This window comes from Ranitomeya variabilis, chromosome 1 (genome assembly GCF_051348905.1).
Source record: "Ranitomeya variabilis isolate aRanVar5 chromosome 1, aRanVar5.hap1, whole genome shotgun sequence".
Classification (NCBI taxonomy): Eukaryota; Metazoa; Chordata; class Amphibia; order Anura; family Dendrobatidae; genus Ranitomeya; species Ranitomeya variabilis.
Window position 1 is genome coordinate 193,871,351 of NC_135232.1, and position 13,450 is coordinate 193,884,800.

The 13,450-nt window shown below is 41.2% G+C and overlaps 1 protein-coding gene across 1 annotated transcript in view; it reads right to left on the minus strand.

Annotated features, from left to right (window-relative positions):
• The window catches only part of FBN2 (fibrillin 2), a 379,678-nt gene that overhangs the window by 226,402 nt on the left and 139,826 nt on the right, over window positions 1-13,450 (minus strand). Inside the window, exons 8-10 of the mRNA XM_077291494.1 lie at window positions 8,959-9,084; window positions 1,593-1,745; window positions 108-299 (exon numbers count right to left, since the gene is read on the minus strand). Of these exons, the coding sequence (XP_077147609.1) occupies window positions 108-299; window positions 1,593-1,745; window positions 8,959-9,084 (471 nt within the window). The remainder of the gene's footprint in view (window positions 1-107; window positions 300-1,592; window positions 1,746-8,958; window positions 9,085-13,450) is intronic.

The following is a 13,450-nucleotide window of genomic DNA, read 5'->3' on the forward strand; positions in this document are numbered from 1 at the left end:
ACTCACTGGCAGCTAAATATGGCTTCAGTAATTTTCCAGGTCACAAAGAAACAAAATCTCCTCAACTCTCTTTTTCATCTGGTTTTCACACTTATTTTCCAACTTACCAACCCCTCCATTGGTTCCAGTGCCGGCTCCATCTAATCCTGTTCCTCCTCCGATTGGAGGAAATCCATTACCACCAGGTATAGGAATATATCCATTTCCAGGGCCAAATCCATTGGGGCCAATTACTACTGGACCACCAGGTCTTGGGCCCCCAAATGGAACACCTTCAATGCAAAGCCTTCGGTAGTCATCTAGGATGAAAAACAAAGTTAGTTTTGGAGCACAGCAGTAAATAAACATGGATACTTATGAAAATTTACAATTAAAATCAAGTAGCTAGAAAAGACAGGTAAGGCTAACAGTCAAATTGTTTTAGTGCGCCATGTTCTAATTATTTTCTAGCAATTTAATATATTTATTATCAGGACAGTCAATAAAAGAAACTAAAGAGAAATCTGGCATATATCATATATAGGCATGTGATAACAATAACAGAGGACAATAGGCAAGTTCAAGCCAGAGTTTAAAAAAAAAAAAAAAAAACATGAATGAAATAGATGTCCTATTTAGCAAAACTCTGGAATGTGTGGTACGTTCTGAGAATAAGGCTGGAGACACACTGGTGCGAGATACGGCCGAGTCTCGCTGGTTAAAAGCAAGCTGTGGCGCCGGCACTCCAGAGCGGAGCTGTGCAGCTCCATGTATTGCTATGCAGCTGCACGCTCTGCTCCGGAGTGCAGGTGCCACAGCTTGCTTTTAACCAGCGAGACTCGGCCGTATCTCGCACCAGTGTGTCTCCGGCCTAAGGGGAGGACTTCTGGAAGTGTTAACAAATTCTTCTGGCACCACCAAAAACCTCCCAGAAAACAGTGATTTCTAAAAAATTTTTATTTAGATGGGAAACTGGGTGTGGAGAGGCAGAGAACAGGGTGTAGAAAGGTGGGAATAGGGCATGAAAAGTTGGGAATATGTGTAAGGACAATGTCTTAAAATAGGCGAGTTCTGAAAATATGATATAAGTACTATTTATCACACAAAGCTGATTTTGACTACAATAAATTTCAGGACTAATGGTAAAATATTATTAATGTATTCATTAAAGCAGATTGATCGTGAACATGCCGCCCAGATGTATAATTTTCTGTAGGTATCATAAAGGTAGATCATGTGGCTGCTATAAGGCCTTCAGAAGGAGAATACCAAATTCTAGTTGTTCTATCCTTTTGCTTCTGTCTGTCTGTGTAGGACTTTTTGGTCCAGATCAATAAAGGACAGCCTTTGCAGTATGAACTTGCATCAAAACAATACAATCTGCTTAGTTTCAGCAACTCTACAACTTGCTGCTTAGAGATAGGGCAGAATGTGGACAGAATGTTTGATGTGGCAGATTTGTACCCTACACTGAGAACAACAGTGAGGCACAAATACTCACAAGATCACAATATATCACATTAAGTACGGTCTTATGTATTAGTTAGTAGTGATAGTTACTTACATTTCTAATTGTAAATTCTAATGAATTAATTGCATCGTTTCCTACTTACCAGAACCTCTGACTGGACACAACTCAGGTAAGGAGCCCAGTGCCCAGCAGCGACCAGATTCACAACAACACTGCATTTTCGTAAATCTGCCTGTCAATTCCTGTGCACAATGTCCATTCACAAGGCTGGAGAAGCATATTCCAGATCTCTGATCTATGCAAAAATAATCATATACAAATGTTTTTATTTGTCTTAAAAGCCATTAAAAAGTATTTCAATAATTTAGTAAATAAAGTCAAGGTATTTTTACTAGATAGGTCTTTTCTGAGTGCATAACTCTTTTTTTCACTTAGAAAGGCACCTGAACAGACAAGCCAGTGTACTTGGAACATGAAATTAGTTGAAAATATGTAACAATGGCACATTTATTAAATCAGAATTTTTTGTACCATACGGAAAAGTTTTGTATTTTAAGTTTGAGTGCAAACCGTGAAAAAGCAGATGGCACTCGGACCAATGTTATTCCACTGGGTAGTTCAGATTACTATTTTTTTTTGCATAGACTGAATTCCCCTTGTAAAAAAAAAAAAATCACAACATGCAGTATTCTCTTCCGAATTTTGGATGAGACTTGCTAATACAAGTCTATGGGCTCATGCAGACAACCATTTTATCAGTTCTAGTGCGATCTGATAAAACATCAGATTGCACTAGGACCGATGTTTTTCTATGGGGCTTTGCACATGTCCAATTTTTACCTCAGACAGAGCCGGTCCAGTAACAAAAAATCACAGCATGCTCAAGTTTGATCCGATATTCGGATTGCACTTGGCCATGAAAGTCAATGGGTCATGGAAATATCGGAATGCACTCGGATGATGGCTGCGTGTGGTCCGATTTCCACGGACTGACAGAATGGAGAAGATGGATACATTTTTTAACTATCTTCTCCTCATCCAGGAGAATCGGATCACACTATGATCACAATCTGACCAGAGTTAAGGTACCTTCACACTAAACAACTTTCCAACGAGAACGACAATGATCCGTGACGTTGCAGCATCCTGGATAGCGATCTCGTTGAGTTTGACACGCAGCAGCGATTTGGATCCCGCTGTTATATCGCTGGTCGGAGCTAGAAGTCCAGAACTTTATTTGGTTGCTAGATCGGCGTGTATCGTCATGTTTGACAGCAAAAGCAACGATGTCAGCAATGTTTTTACATGGAGCGTGAACGATAAGTGAGTCGCCGTTACGTCACTGGATCGCTCCTGCATCGTTCTGGAGCTGCTGTGTTTGACGTCTCTACAGCGACCTAACAGCGATGCTCCAGTGATCTAGTTTAGGTCGGATCGCTGTCTATATCGCTGGAGCGTCGCTTAGTGTAACGGTACCTTTAGATCAGAGAGTGATTTGCATAATCAACCTGATTTTCTCAGACTAGAGAATATAAGCATATAATGCAATATTTTCCACGACTGATTGACTTGCCTATGTGGATCAACTGTTTAGCATCCAGTTTTTGTGGATTGAGTCTTGTAAATTGTATCCATTGTTGATGTATAAAAATGCATGCAATATGGATGACAATGCAGATGAAAAACTATCCATTGTTTTTCTTGATGAAAGCAGGATGGTATTTTAAATGCTTGTTGAAGTTAGCCCATGGTTAAGAACACACTACATGGTAGCTACAGTACATCCAGCAGCTGGCCAAAGTCTTCAAATAATGTGGTAGTTGGACAAAATATTTTGTCAAAAATACTACAGTTTTTGACTCAAAACAGCAGGTCAATAACAAGCAATTCAAAACTCCATCCACTACATGTGGGAAGTGGTCTTGTTCGTCAGCAGCTGATACCCATTGTGCTCCAATCCTAAATAAAACAAAACAGCCTATTCTGAATATGTGTACCGATTTTCCCTTTGTATTTTATCCTGTTTGTCTGTTGTTTGATTGTGCCTTGGTTTCCCTGATCTGTTCAGCTGCTGTTACCTTTTTATTCCTGCCCCTTTCCTCCCTGGGGGGAGAATGGGAGCTGCATAGGATTTTATAGGAGCAAAAAGAGGTATGAGACCCATGCATCTCAACCTTCAGGGGTAACCCTGGGGTTAGGCATGGACCAGGGTCTCCATAGATAAAGGGACAGTATAGGGTCCCTCCTCCCAGACTTTCCTACAGTCACAGCGTTACACTATTGCTAGATCCAATTGCTGTTCTAGCAAAACAAATGCAGTCTCTGGAGCAGTTTGGTCTTTAGTTGTACACCAGTAAACTGCTGGTCTGAGGGTCTCAACCACTATTCAGACCCACCTTGAACCCAAGGGGGCCCTCCTGGGCCAGTTCTCGGGGGGCAAGATAAATTTATGGTTTCCAGGAAAGCCTGTAAACTGCATTTCAGGCTATGTCCTTGTTCTTCTGGAAGTGAGGAACAATGGGTGGGAATTGTTGTCTTCCTACTTCAAGGGCAACCTCAATCCTGGGTTTTTTCTCTTCCGGCTGATTCCCAGCCTCTCCGATCAATAGATTAATTTTTTGCGGCCTTAGGCCTCATCTATTATAACCCTGACCAGGTTTCCCTTCCTGAGTCTAAGGTACGCAAGCTGTAGCAGGGATATCTGCCAGCAGGGGAGTTTTGATCTGAGTTCAGGAGATGGGCCACTGACACCAGGAGGAACGATCCGGCCCTCAGAAGCCAGTTTTACCAAAGCCTGTCAGAAAGGCTAAAGCATGTGTTGGTCCTGTATGAAACTCCTGAGTCTTTGCAGGCTGCTTTGTCCTTGGTCATTTGGATTGACAGCTAACTCAGATATAGATTTGTGATAATCCCTCCCCTAACTGTACTCTCTAGGGGGAAGAGCTCCCTTGTGTGTCCTGATAAATCTATGCAGTTGGGGAGTTCAGTTCTAACCTGCTGCAGCCCGCCGCTGAACTGTGGTTTGTTTCCGTGGATATCACACAGTTTGTCTTACCTATAGAGGTTGTGGTTGGTACGAAAACTGAAAGAATGTTCATTCTTTTGGATAGTGGGATGGGGTCCAATATGGTGGATGCGCAGTTTACCTGGACTCATAGCTTAACTTGTAGTGTTCTGGCAATATCCTCATAGTTTCTATTTATTCTGCACCTCTTAGCCTGGGATGTTTCACACAGGTGGTGCATAGTTTGGGCCTTCATATTGGGGTCCTTCACAAATAACACATTTCTTGCTATGTGCTTGAATGCCTTCCTACTCCTATTGTACTGTGATATTCATAACCCTGTTGCAGAATGGCAATCTAGTCAAATGGAGTGTTTTTTGTAACAACAACTGTCTTAATACCCATCTCATTACAGTTTCGTCCAAAACTCCACCCTCTTTTCTGTCCAGTTTTGAGGATGTATTTTCCGAAGAGGGGTGCCAGGAATCGTTTCCTTATGGGGATTATAACTGTCCCATTAGCTTGCTTTTTGATGCAAAACTATCAAAATCCAGGTTATGCAATCTTTCGGGTCCCGAAAGACAGGGCATGAAGGAGTATATCACGAAAAGTCTTGCCAAAGGACACATGAAACACTCTTCCTCCATTGCTGCAGGTTTCTTTTTTGTCAAAAAAAAGATGGAGGTCTGCATCTTTGTCTGTATTTTTGGGAAATAAATCGGATTACCATACGAGACCCTTATCCCCGTCCACTCAATCCAGATTTGTTTCGTTAGATTGTTGGAGCAAAATGGTTATCCAAGTTAGACCTTAGGGTACCGTCACACAGTGCCATTTTCATCGCTACGACGGCACGATTCGTGACGTTCTAGCGATATCGTTACGATATCGTAGTGTCTGACACGCTACTGCGATCCAGAAACCCGCTGAGAATCGTACGTCGTAGCAGATCGTTTGAAACTTTCTTTCGTCGTCTAGTGTCCCGCTGTGGCGGCATGATTGCATCGTGTGACACAGGTTGTATACGATGTGCGCACAGTAACCAACGGCTTCTACATCGCAAATACGTCATGAAATTATCGCTCCAGCGCCGTGTATTGCAACGTGTGACCGCAGTCTACGACGCTGGAGCGATAATCATACGACGCTGCAACGTCACTAATCGTGCCGTCGTAGCGATGAAAATGGCATTGTGTGACGGTACCCTTAGGGGGGCTATAATCTGATTAGAATCAGAGAAGGGGATGAGTGGAGAACCGCATTTAACACCCCTGAAGGCGCATTTCAAAAACCTTGTCATGCTATTTGGTTTGACTAATGCTCCTTTGATGTTTCAACATTTTATCAATTATATCTTTTCTCATCTGATGGGCAAATTTGTGGTGATATACCTTAGCGACATTTTAATTTACTCATCTGATTTTGGGACACATCAGGGACATGTCAGACAGGTACTACAGATATTGCGAGATAAAAAACGGAATGCTAATCATTAGAAATGTGTGTTCTCCATTCAGGAGGTGCAATTGATGGGTTACCTGGTGTCAGCTTCAGGTTTTTGGATGGACCCTGAAAAGGTCCGAGCAGTATTAGAATGAAACCTTCCAGAAAATCTTTAAGCCCTACAAGGTTTTCTGGAGTTTGCTAATTATTATCAGAACTTTATCCAGAACTTCTCATCCATTGTCAAACCACTCATGGACAGGACCAAAAAGGTACAGATTTCTCTGATTGGTCTCACCCTGCCCGTCAGGCATTTAATTCTCTAAAAAAAGGTTTTCCTCAGCTCCAGTACTCAATCAGTCTTATGTTTCAGAGCAGTTCTCTTATGAAATGGCACCCGTGCACATTCTTCTCAAGAAACTGTCACTGTCTGAAAGAAATTATGATATAGGTAATACAGAACTTTTGGCCATTAAGTTGGCCTTTGAGGAGCAGCATCATTTTCGGGAAGGGACACTTCACCCTGTCATGGTAATTAATGGCCATAAAAATTTGTTGTGTTTAGAATCCACGAAATGTCTCACTCCGAGACAAGCTAGGTGATGTTTATTTGTTACCAGGTTTAATTTCTATGTCACTTATCGTCCTGGGGTTAAAACAATCAAGGCTGATGCCTTGTCCCCAAGTTTCCATGGGGGAGGCAGTAATAAGGACTCTGTTTCTATTCTGCAAGAGGGAATGGTTATTTCTGCCATATGTTCAGATCTCAGATATTGAAGGCTCAGGGTGACAGTCCTGCTTCCTGTCCTTCAGGGAAACAGTTTGTGCCATTACATTTACATTCAATTTTAGGAGAACATCACCACTCAGTTCTTGCGTGTCACCCAAGTAACAAGGCTACTGTGCATCTTGTTTCTCATTGTTTTCGGTAGCTTAGGCTGGGTCAGAATGTTGTTGGTTTGGGGTTTTCCTGCAATACTTGTGCACGCTCTAAGACCTGCATAATCGTCTTTCCTTGTCTCTCCTACCTTTAGTTATACCGAATAGACCATAGACTCATCTAACTATGGATTTTATGACCAACAATCCACCATCCGCAGGTAAAAAGGTGATTTTAATGGTGGTGGATAGGTTTAGCAAAATGACACATTTTGTTCATTTACCAGTTCTGTCAAATGCTAAAATGTTGACTTAGGTGTTTATCAGTGAGATTGTGAAGCTTCACGGGGTTCCCTCTAATGTGGTCTCAGATCGAGGGACCCAGGTTTTGTCTTAATTTTGAGAGATTTTTGTTCTCACCTAGAAGTTCATCTATCTTTTTTCTTGGTAATTTATCCTCAATGTATGAACCAAAGCATAGAGATATACCGTAAGTGTTTTGTTACTGAGAATCAAAAGGATTAGTCATCATATCTACCCTTGTCTGAGATTGCGCTTAACAATCGTTGCCATGAATCCACTGGCAAGTCACCATTCCTTGGTGTACACGGGTTTCACCCGCAGTTCTGTATTTTCAGTATGGAGGAGGCTTCAGGGTTCCTTGGTGAGGAACATTTCTCTTTGTAGCTCTCTTCCATCTGGTAACATTAACTTGAAAGTTCTTTCCTGAAAACTTCATCCCAGGTTCATTGGTCCATATAAGATAACTGCCATCATTAATCTGATGGCTTTTCATTTTGAGTTGCCACCAGCAGTTAAAATCCATAATTGTTTTCATAGGCCGTTGCTCAAAAAATACACAGCGTCATCTGAAAAGGTACTTTACCTCCATCTTCAGTTATGGTAAATGGCAATTTAGAATTTCAGGTTGCTAGAATTGTCAACTCTCATCTTGTCCATTGCTCTCTCCACTACCTGGTGAACTGGAAAGGTTATGGTCCGGAGGAGAGAACATAGATGTCCGCGTCTGAAGTTAATGCCAGTAGATGAATTTGTGCTTTTCATATAGCACATGGAAAGACCCCTCAGAGAAGGGATGTACTGTCATGAATGTTCAGACCTGTGGTACATTTGAGATTAGAAAATCGCATTGATTAGCGGAGCACAGGCCCTCTTTAAATCTACAAGGACATTCATGAGGTAACATGTTTCTTGTGCCATGAAAAGGGTTTAGAGTTCATCATAGTGTATTGACTGGACTGCTTATTGGAACCACACTCTTCCATTATATACTGTAAACCTGTGTCTGGCTTCCCTCCATGCGAGCAATAGAGTCTTCATTCTGTTCCTGTCTTCATTGGAGAAAATGTTCTGCAGTCACTCTGGTCATCTTGATATTGTTGCATACGATTTGTTGTGAATACCTCCACCTTTATAATATCTGGTGCACAAATTTTATAATAACTGAGCTAAAAAGATTTACATCAATTTATTTGCCCACTTGTGATAAATCTCTATGTCAGCACGTGCTATCATTGCTATCATGTCCTGGTGTTTAAGGTCTTCATTTGTTATCACCAGGGCTGAACACTTACAGAAGTGCTTATTTTAATCTTTAGGATCTGAATCTGTGCATATTATAAATTATTTCTGGCTGGCTTCCAAACCAACCCTATTACAGAGGACAGATCTTAAAAAGTAGTGTGTAATAGCAGACCTATCCAAACAGATACAACCACAGCTGAAAACTAATGTGCCTTGTTCTTATTTTTAGATCTTCTCTGCTTAGTTAGTTATAAAAATATCAAGGTTCTTTCACAATGTTCCTTTAAGTTGTTTATATTCAGTCAATGCATTTGTATATTGGATAAATCATAGTGACTAAAAGTTACTAATAACCTCAATTGACCTGAAAAGTGAAGAAGTCCAGAGTAACAATGTGAAGTTTATCTAAGGACAAAATAGATACATCCATTTATGCATATATTAACATATATTTTATATTTTTACTGTACTGTATATGTAGTCAAGAATGCATATACATTTTTGACAAAAAAAATAGAATAGAGGTATGTGGGGCAGCACCAAAACCATTTTTCCCCTTAGTCCCTTAGAAAACATTCACAATATTTATTTTTACAACCATTCTTATGCTTCTCAAACAAATCCACATTTTTCTTACCGATACATTGTAAGCCATCTGCAGATGTGAGATATCCACGTGGACAAATGCAATAATAACTACCAATTGTATTGGAACATTCTCCTCCATTACAAATACCGGGGATCATGCTGCATTCATCAATGTCTGTTGGTTTAAATAAAACATATGGAAAAAGTAGATTAAAACATTTTTGTTGATTGAAGCATTTAACAAAGAAGCCTTTTTACATCTAAAACTTTAAGGAGAAGCAATTTTAGAAAGAAAAATATATGATTAATCTTTAAATAGAAACATTTACATTTTTGTTCTTTGACAGCTTATATCTATTTTACTAAGGTTACAAAATACATTGGAGGAACGTCTTTTTATCTTTACCTAGATTTAGTGTTCACAACATAACGTTGCGCATTTGTTCGATGGATTGCACAATTTTCTTGCAGCAGTGGGGAAATTCATATCTCACCATGAACAATATCAATATGGAGTTCTTATGTTTTCCCTGTGTTTGTCTCGGTTTTATCCTTAACTTTGGTTTTGTTTCAAACCACAAAATTATTCTGGTATATTTATTGGTTTTCCATGAATTTACCCATAGTGTCATATTTTTTACTCAATTCACTAGGCCGTATTATGCATCTGTGTTTTGTATAGACCAATAATATATTACTTAATTGTCCTGACACAGGTGTCAGATTTTGCTTTCTTCCACTATGCCCAGTCATCTATGTGAAAATCAACACCAGGTTACTGTGGTTCCCTGGCAAACACATCTGACATCAACTCCTAAGGACTTTTAAGGTTGACTTGGCCACCATGTACTTTCTAAGTATTGAGAAAGCAAAGCATTGCCCTCAATTACCATGTGTATTTCAAGAGTTACTTCACTTTCTTCATAGTACATATTCAGTGAGGTATCTAAATATCTCCAGCTACTGTCATTGGTTAGGGTACCGTCACACAGTGGCACTTTGGTCGCTACGACGGTACGATCCGTGATGTTCCAGCGATATCCATACGATATCGCTGTGTCTGACACGCAGCAGCGATCAGGGACCCTGCTGAGAATCGTACGTCGTAGCAGATCGTTTGGAACTTTCTTTCGTCGCTGGATCTCCCGCTGTCATCGTTGGATCGGTGTGTGTGACACCGATCCAACGATGCGTTCGCTTGTAACCAGGGTAAACATCGGGTTACTAAGAGCAGGGCCGCGCTTAGTAACCCGATGTTTACCGTGGTTACCAGCGTAAAAGTAAAAAAAAACAAACAGTACATACTTACATTCCGGTGTCTGTCCCCCGGCGTTCTGCTTCTCTGCACTGTGAGCGCCGGCCGGCCGGAAAGCGAGCACAGCGGTGATGTCACCGCTGTGCTTTCCGGCTGGCACAGACACAGTGGAGAGAAGCAGAACGCTGGGGGACAGACACCGGAATGTGAGTATGTATGTTTTTTTTTTTTTTTACTTTTACGCTGGCGGCCCTGCGCTTAGTAACCCGATGTTTACCCTGGTTACCCGGGGCCTTCGGCATCATTGGTCGCTGGAGAGCTGACTGTGTGACAGCTCCCCAGCGACCACACAACCACTTACCAACGATCACGGCCAGGTCGTATCGCTGGTCGTGATCATTGGTAAATCGTTATGTGAGACGGTACCCTTAAACTTCACCATAGTAATGGTTGTTTCCATAGACTAACCATTTTAGATAGCTTTAGCCTAAGGCTTCATTAACATGCCAGTTTTTCTCTACCGCAAAAGAGGAACATATTTTTTACTGAATGCTGGATCCAAGTTTTATCTAGGTTGGTTAATGTGTTCATTTTTACCATCAGTTTGACATCCATTTTGAAAAAGTCCCAAACTTCTTCTAGCATTCAGTGATATCCAGACATCACAAAGATGGAACTAGAATGGCATCAGGGTGCTGTCTATTTTTTTTTCACTGAGCCATTCTTTTTAGTGGGTCAGTTTGACCAAAGTAAGTTTTGGCTCAGTTTTTCCTAGAATATTAGGCCATATTTGAACGCTCAGTATTCGATCAGTATTTGTAAGCCAAAACCAGGAGTGGGTGATAAATACGGAAGTAGTGATGTTTTTCTAATATACTTTTCCTCTGACTGTTCCACTCCTGTTTTTTTCTTACAAATACTGATGTAAAATACTGACCAAACAGTGAATGTCTGAATGTGGCCTTATTACTCAGCCAAAAAACAAAAATTGACATGTGAATAACCTCATAGAGAATAATGTGTCAGTGCACTGTTAGTGAAAAACACTGACAGAACATGTATATCGAAAATGAATGTGTGAATAGGATATTATGTTCATGATCTTACTGTAAGTAAGACACACAGCAGTATAAATCATTTGTTCCATCTCAAAAACATCTCTCCTTTTTTTACTTTTGACTCTGCAAAAACTTAGTGTTGCTCTTATTCATTCTCATCTGGACTATTACACTCTGCACTAATCTGTCTCCCTCTCACTAAATTCTCTCCTCTCCATTCCGTCCTGAAAGGATCATATTCTTGTCCAAACATTGCACTGATGCCTCTACCCTGTCTAATATAAATTTATCACTCTCACCCACAAAGTACTCCACGGTTAAGGTACTTTCACACTAAACGATATCGCTAACGATCCGTGACGTTGCAGCATCCTGGCTAGCGATATCGTTTAGTTTGACACGCAGCAGCGATCAGGATCCTGCTGTGATATCGCTGGTCGTTGAATAAAGTTCAGAACTTTATTTGGTCATCAGACCGGCGTTTATCGTCAGGTTTGACACCAAAAGCAACGATACCAGCGATGTTTTACGCTGGTAACCAGGGTAAATATCGGGTTACTAAGCGCAGGGCCGCGCTTAGTAACCCGATGTTTACCCTGGTTACCAGCGTAAAAGTAAAAAAAACAAACAGTACATACTCACCTGCGTGTCCCCCGGCGTCCGCTTCCTGCTCTGACTGAGCGCCGGCCCTAAAGTGAAAGTAAAAGCACAGCGGTGACATCACCGCTCTGCTGTTAGGGCCGGCGCTCACACAGTGCAGGGAAGCGGACGCCGGGGGACGCGCAGGTGAGTATGTACTGTTTGTTTTTTTTACTTTTACGATGGTAACCAGGGTAAACATCGGGTTACTAAGCGCGGCTCTGCGCTTAGCAACCCGATGTTTACCCTGGTTACCCGGGGACCTCGGCATCGTTGGTCGCTGGAGAGCGGTCTGTGTGACAGCTCTCCAGCAACCAAACAGCGACGCTGCAGCGATCGGCATCGTTGTCGCTATCGCTGCAGCGTCGCTTAATGTGAAGGTACCTTTAGGCACCACCCTATATCTCCTTTCTCATGTCTGTCTATAACCCTACCCGTGCCCTCAATTTTGCTAATGACCTAAGACAAACATCCTCAATAATCCGAACCTCCCACTGTCGTCTTCAAGACGTCTTGTGTGCTGCACCAATTCTTTGGAATGCACTACCCTGGACAATTTGATTAACTCCCAATGCCGACAGTTTTATGTGTGGCCTAAAAAGGCATTTCTTTAGACTGGACTATCACCTCATCTCACTTGTCTAACTATCCCCGTTTTGCCCATGCAGTTTTTTTTCCTAAATCAGGACCCTCGTAGCATCTGTTCACACCCTCCATGCACTTACAGTCATATGAAAAAGTTTGGGCACCCCTATTAATCTTAAGCTTAATGTTGTATAAAAATTGTTTTTTTTGCAACAGCTTTTTCAGTTTCATATATCTAATAACTGTTGGACACAGTAATGTTTCTGCCTTGAAATGAGGTTTATTGTACTAACAGAAAATGTGCAATCTGCATTCAAACAAAATTTGACAGGTGCATAAGTATGGGCACCCTTATCATTTTCTTGTTTTAAATACTCCTACCTACTTTTTACTGACTTACTAAAGCACTTTTTTTGGTTTTGTAACCTCATTGAGTTTTGAACTTCATAGCCAGGTGTAGGCAATCATGAGAAAAGCTACTTAAAGTGGCCACTTGGAAGTTGTTCTCCTGTTTTAATCTCAATGATCAGCCTCAGCTCAGGATAACCGAACTGTTGCACAACTCTTAGGGCAAATAGATTATAGCAGCCAGAAGAGTTTAACCCATTTATTAAAACATAACCTTTACTGATAAATTTAAAATGGACAAACTATACACATATGACAAAATAAAGAAAAAAGGTGCTCATGACAAAAACTGTGCTCTAGTAAAAAACTGGTCTGATCTCACCAATTATGGACGAAAGGATCCCCACATAAGTTGTGTAGGGTCCAGGGAGGGTCCACGCTGGCAGAATGAGGTAGGGTATATTGGGACCTTTTCCCTAAGCCCCTGTCGTGCCCCAGCAATAGCTCCTGTCCTTACAAGGACAGGCCCAAATAAGCCTAACTATGGACACCCCCAACTTGAAAGAATGTCTTTAACGCCTCCCAAAGACAGGAGAACAACTTGCAAGTGGCCACTTTAAGTAGCTTTTCTCATGATTGCATACACCTGGCTATGA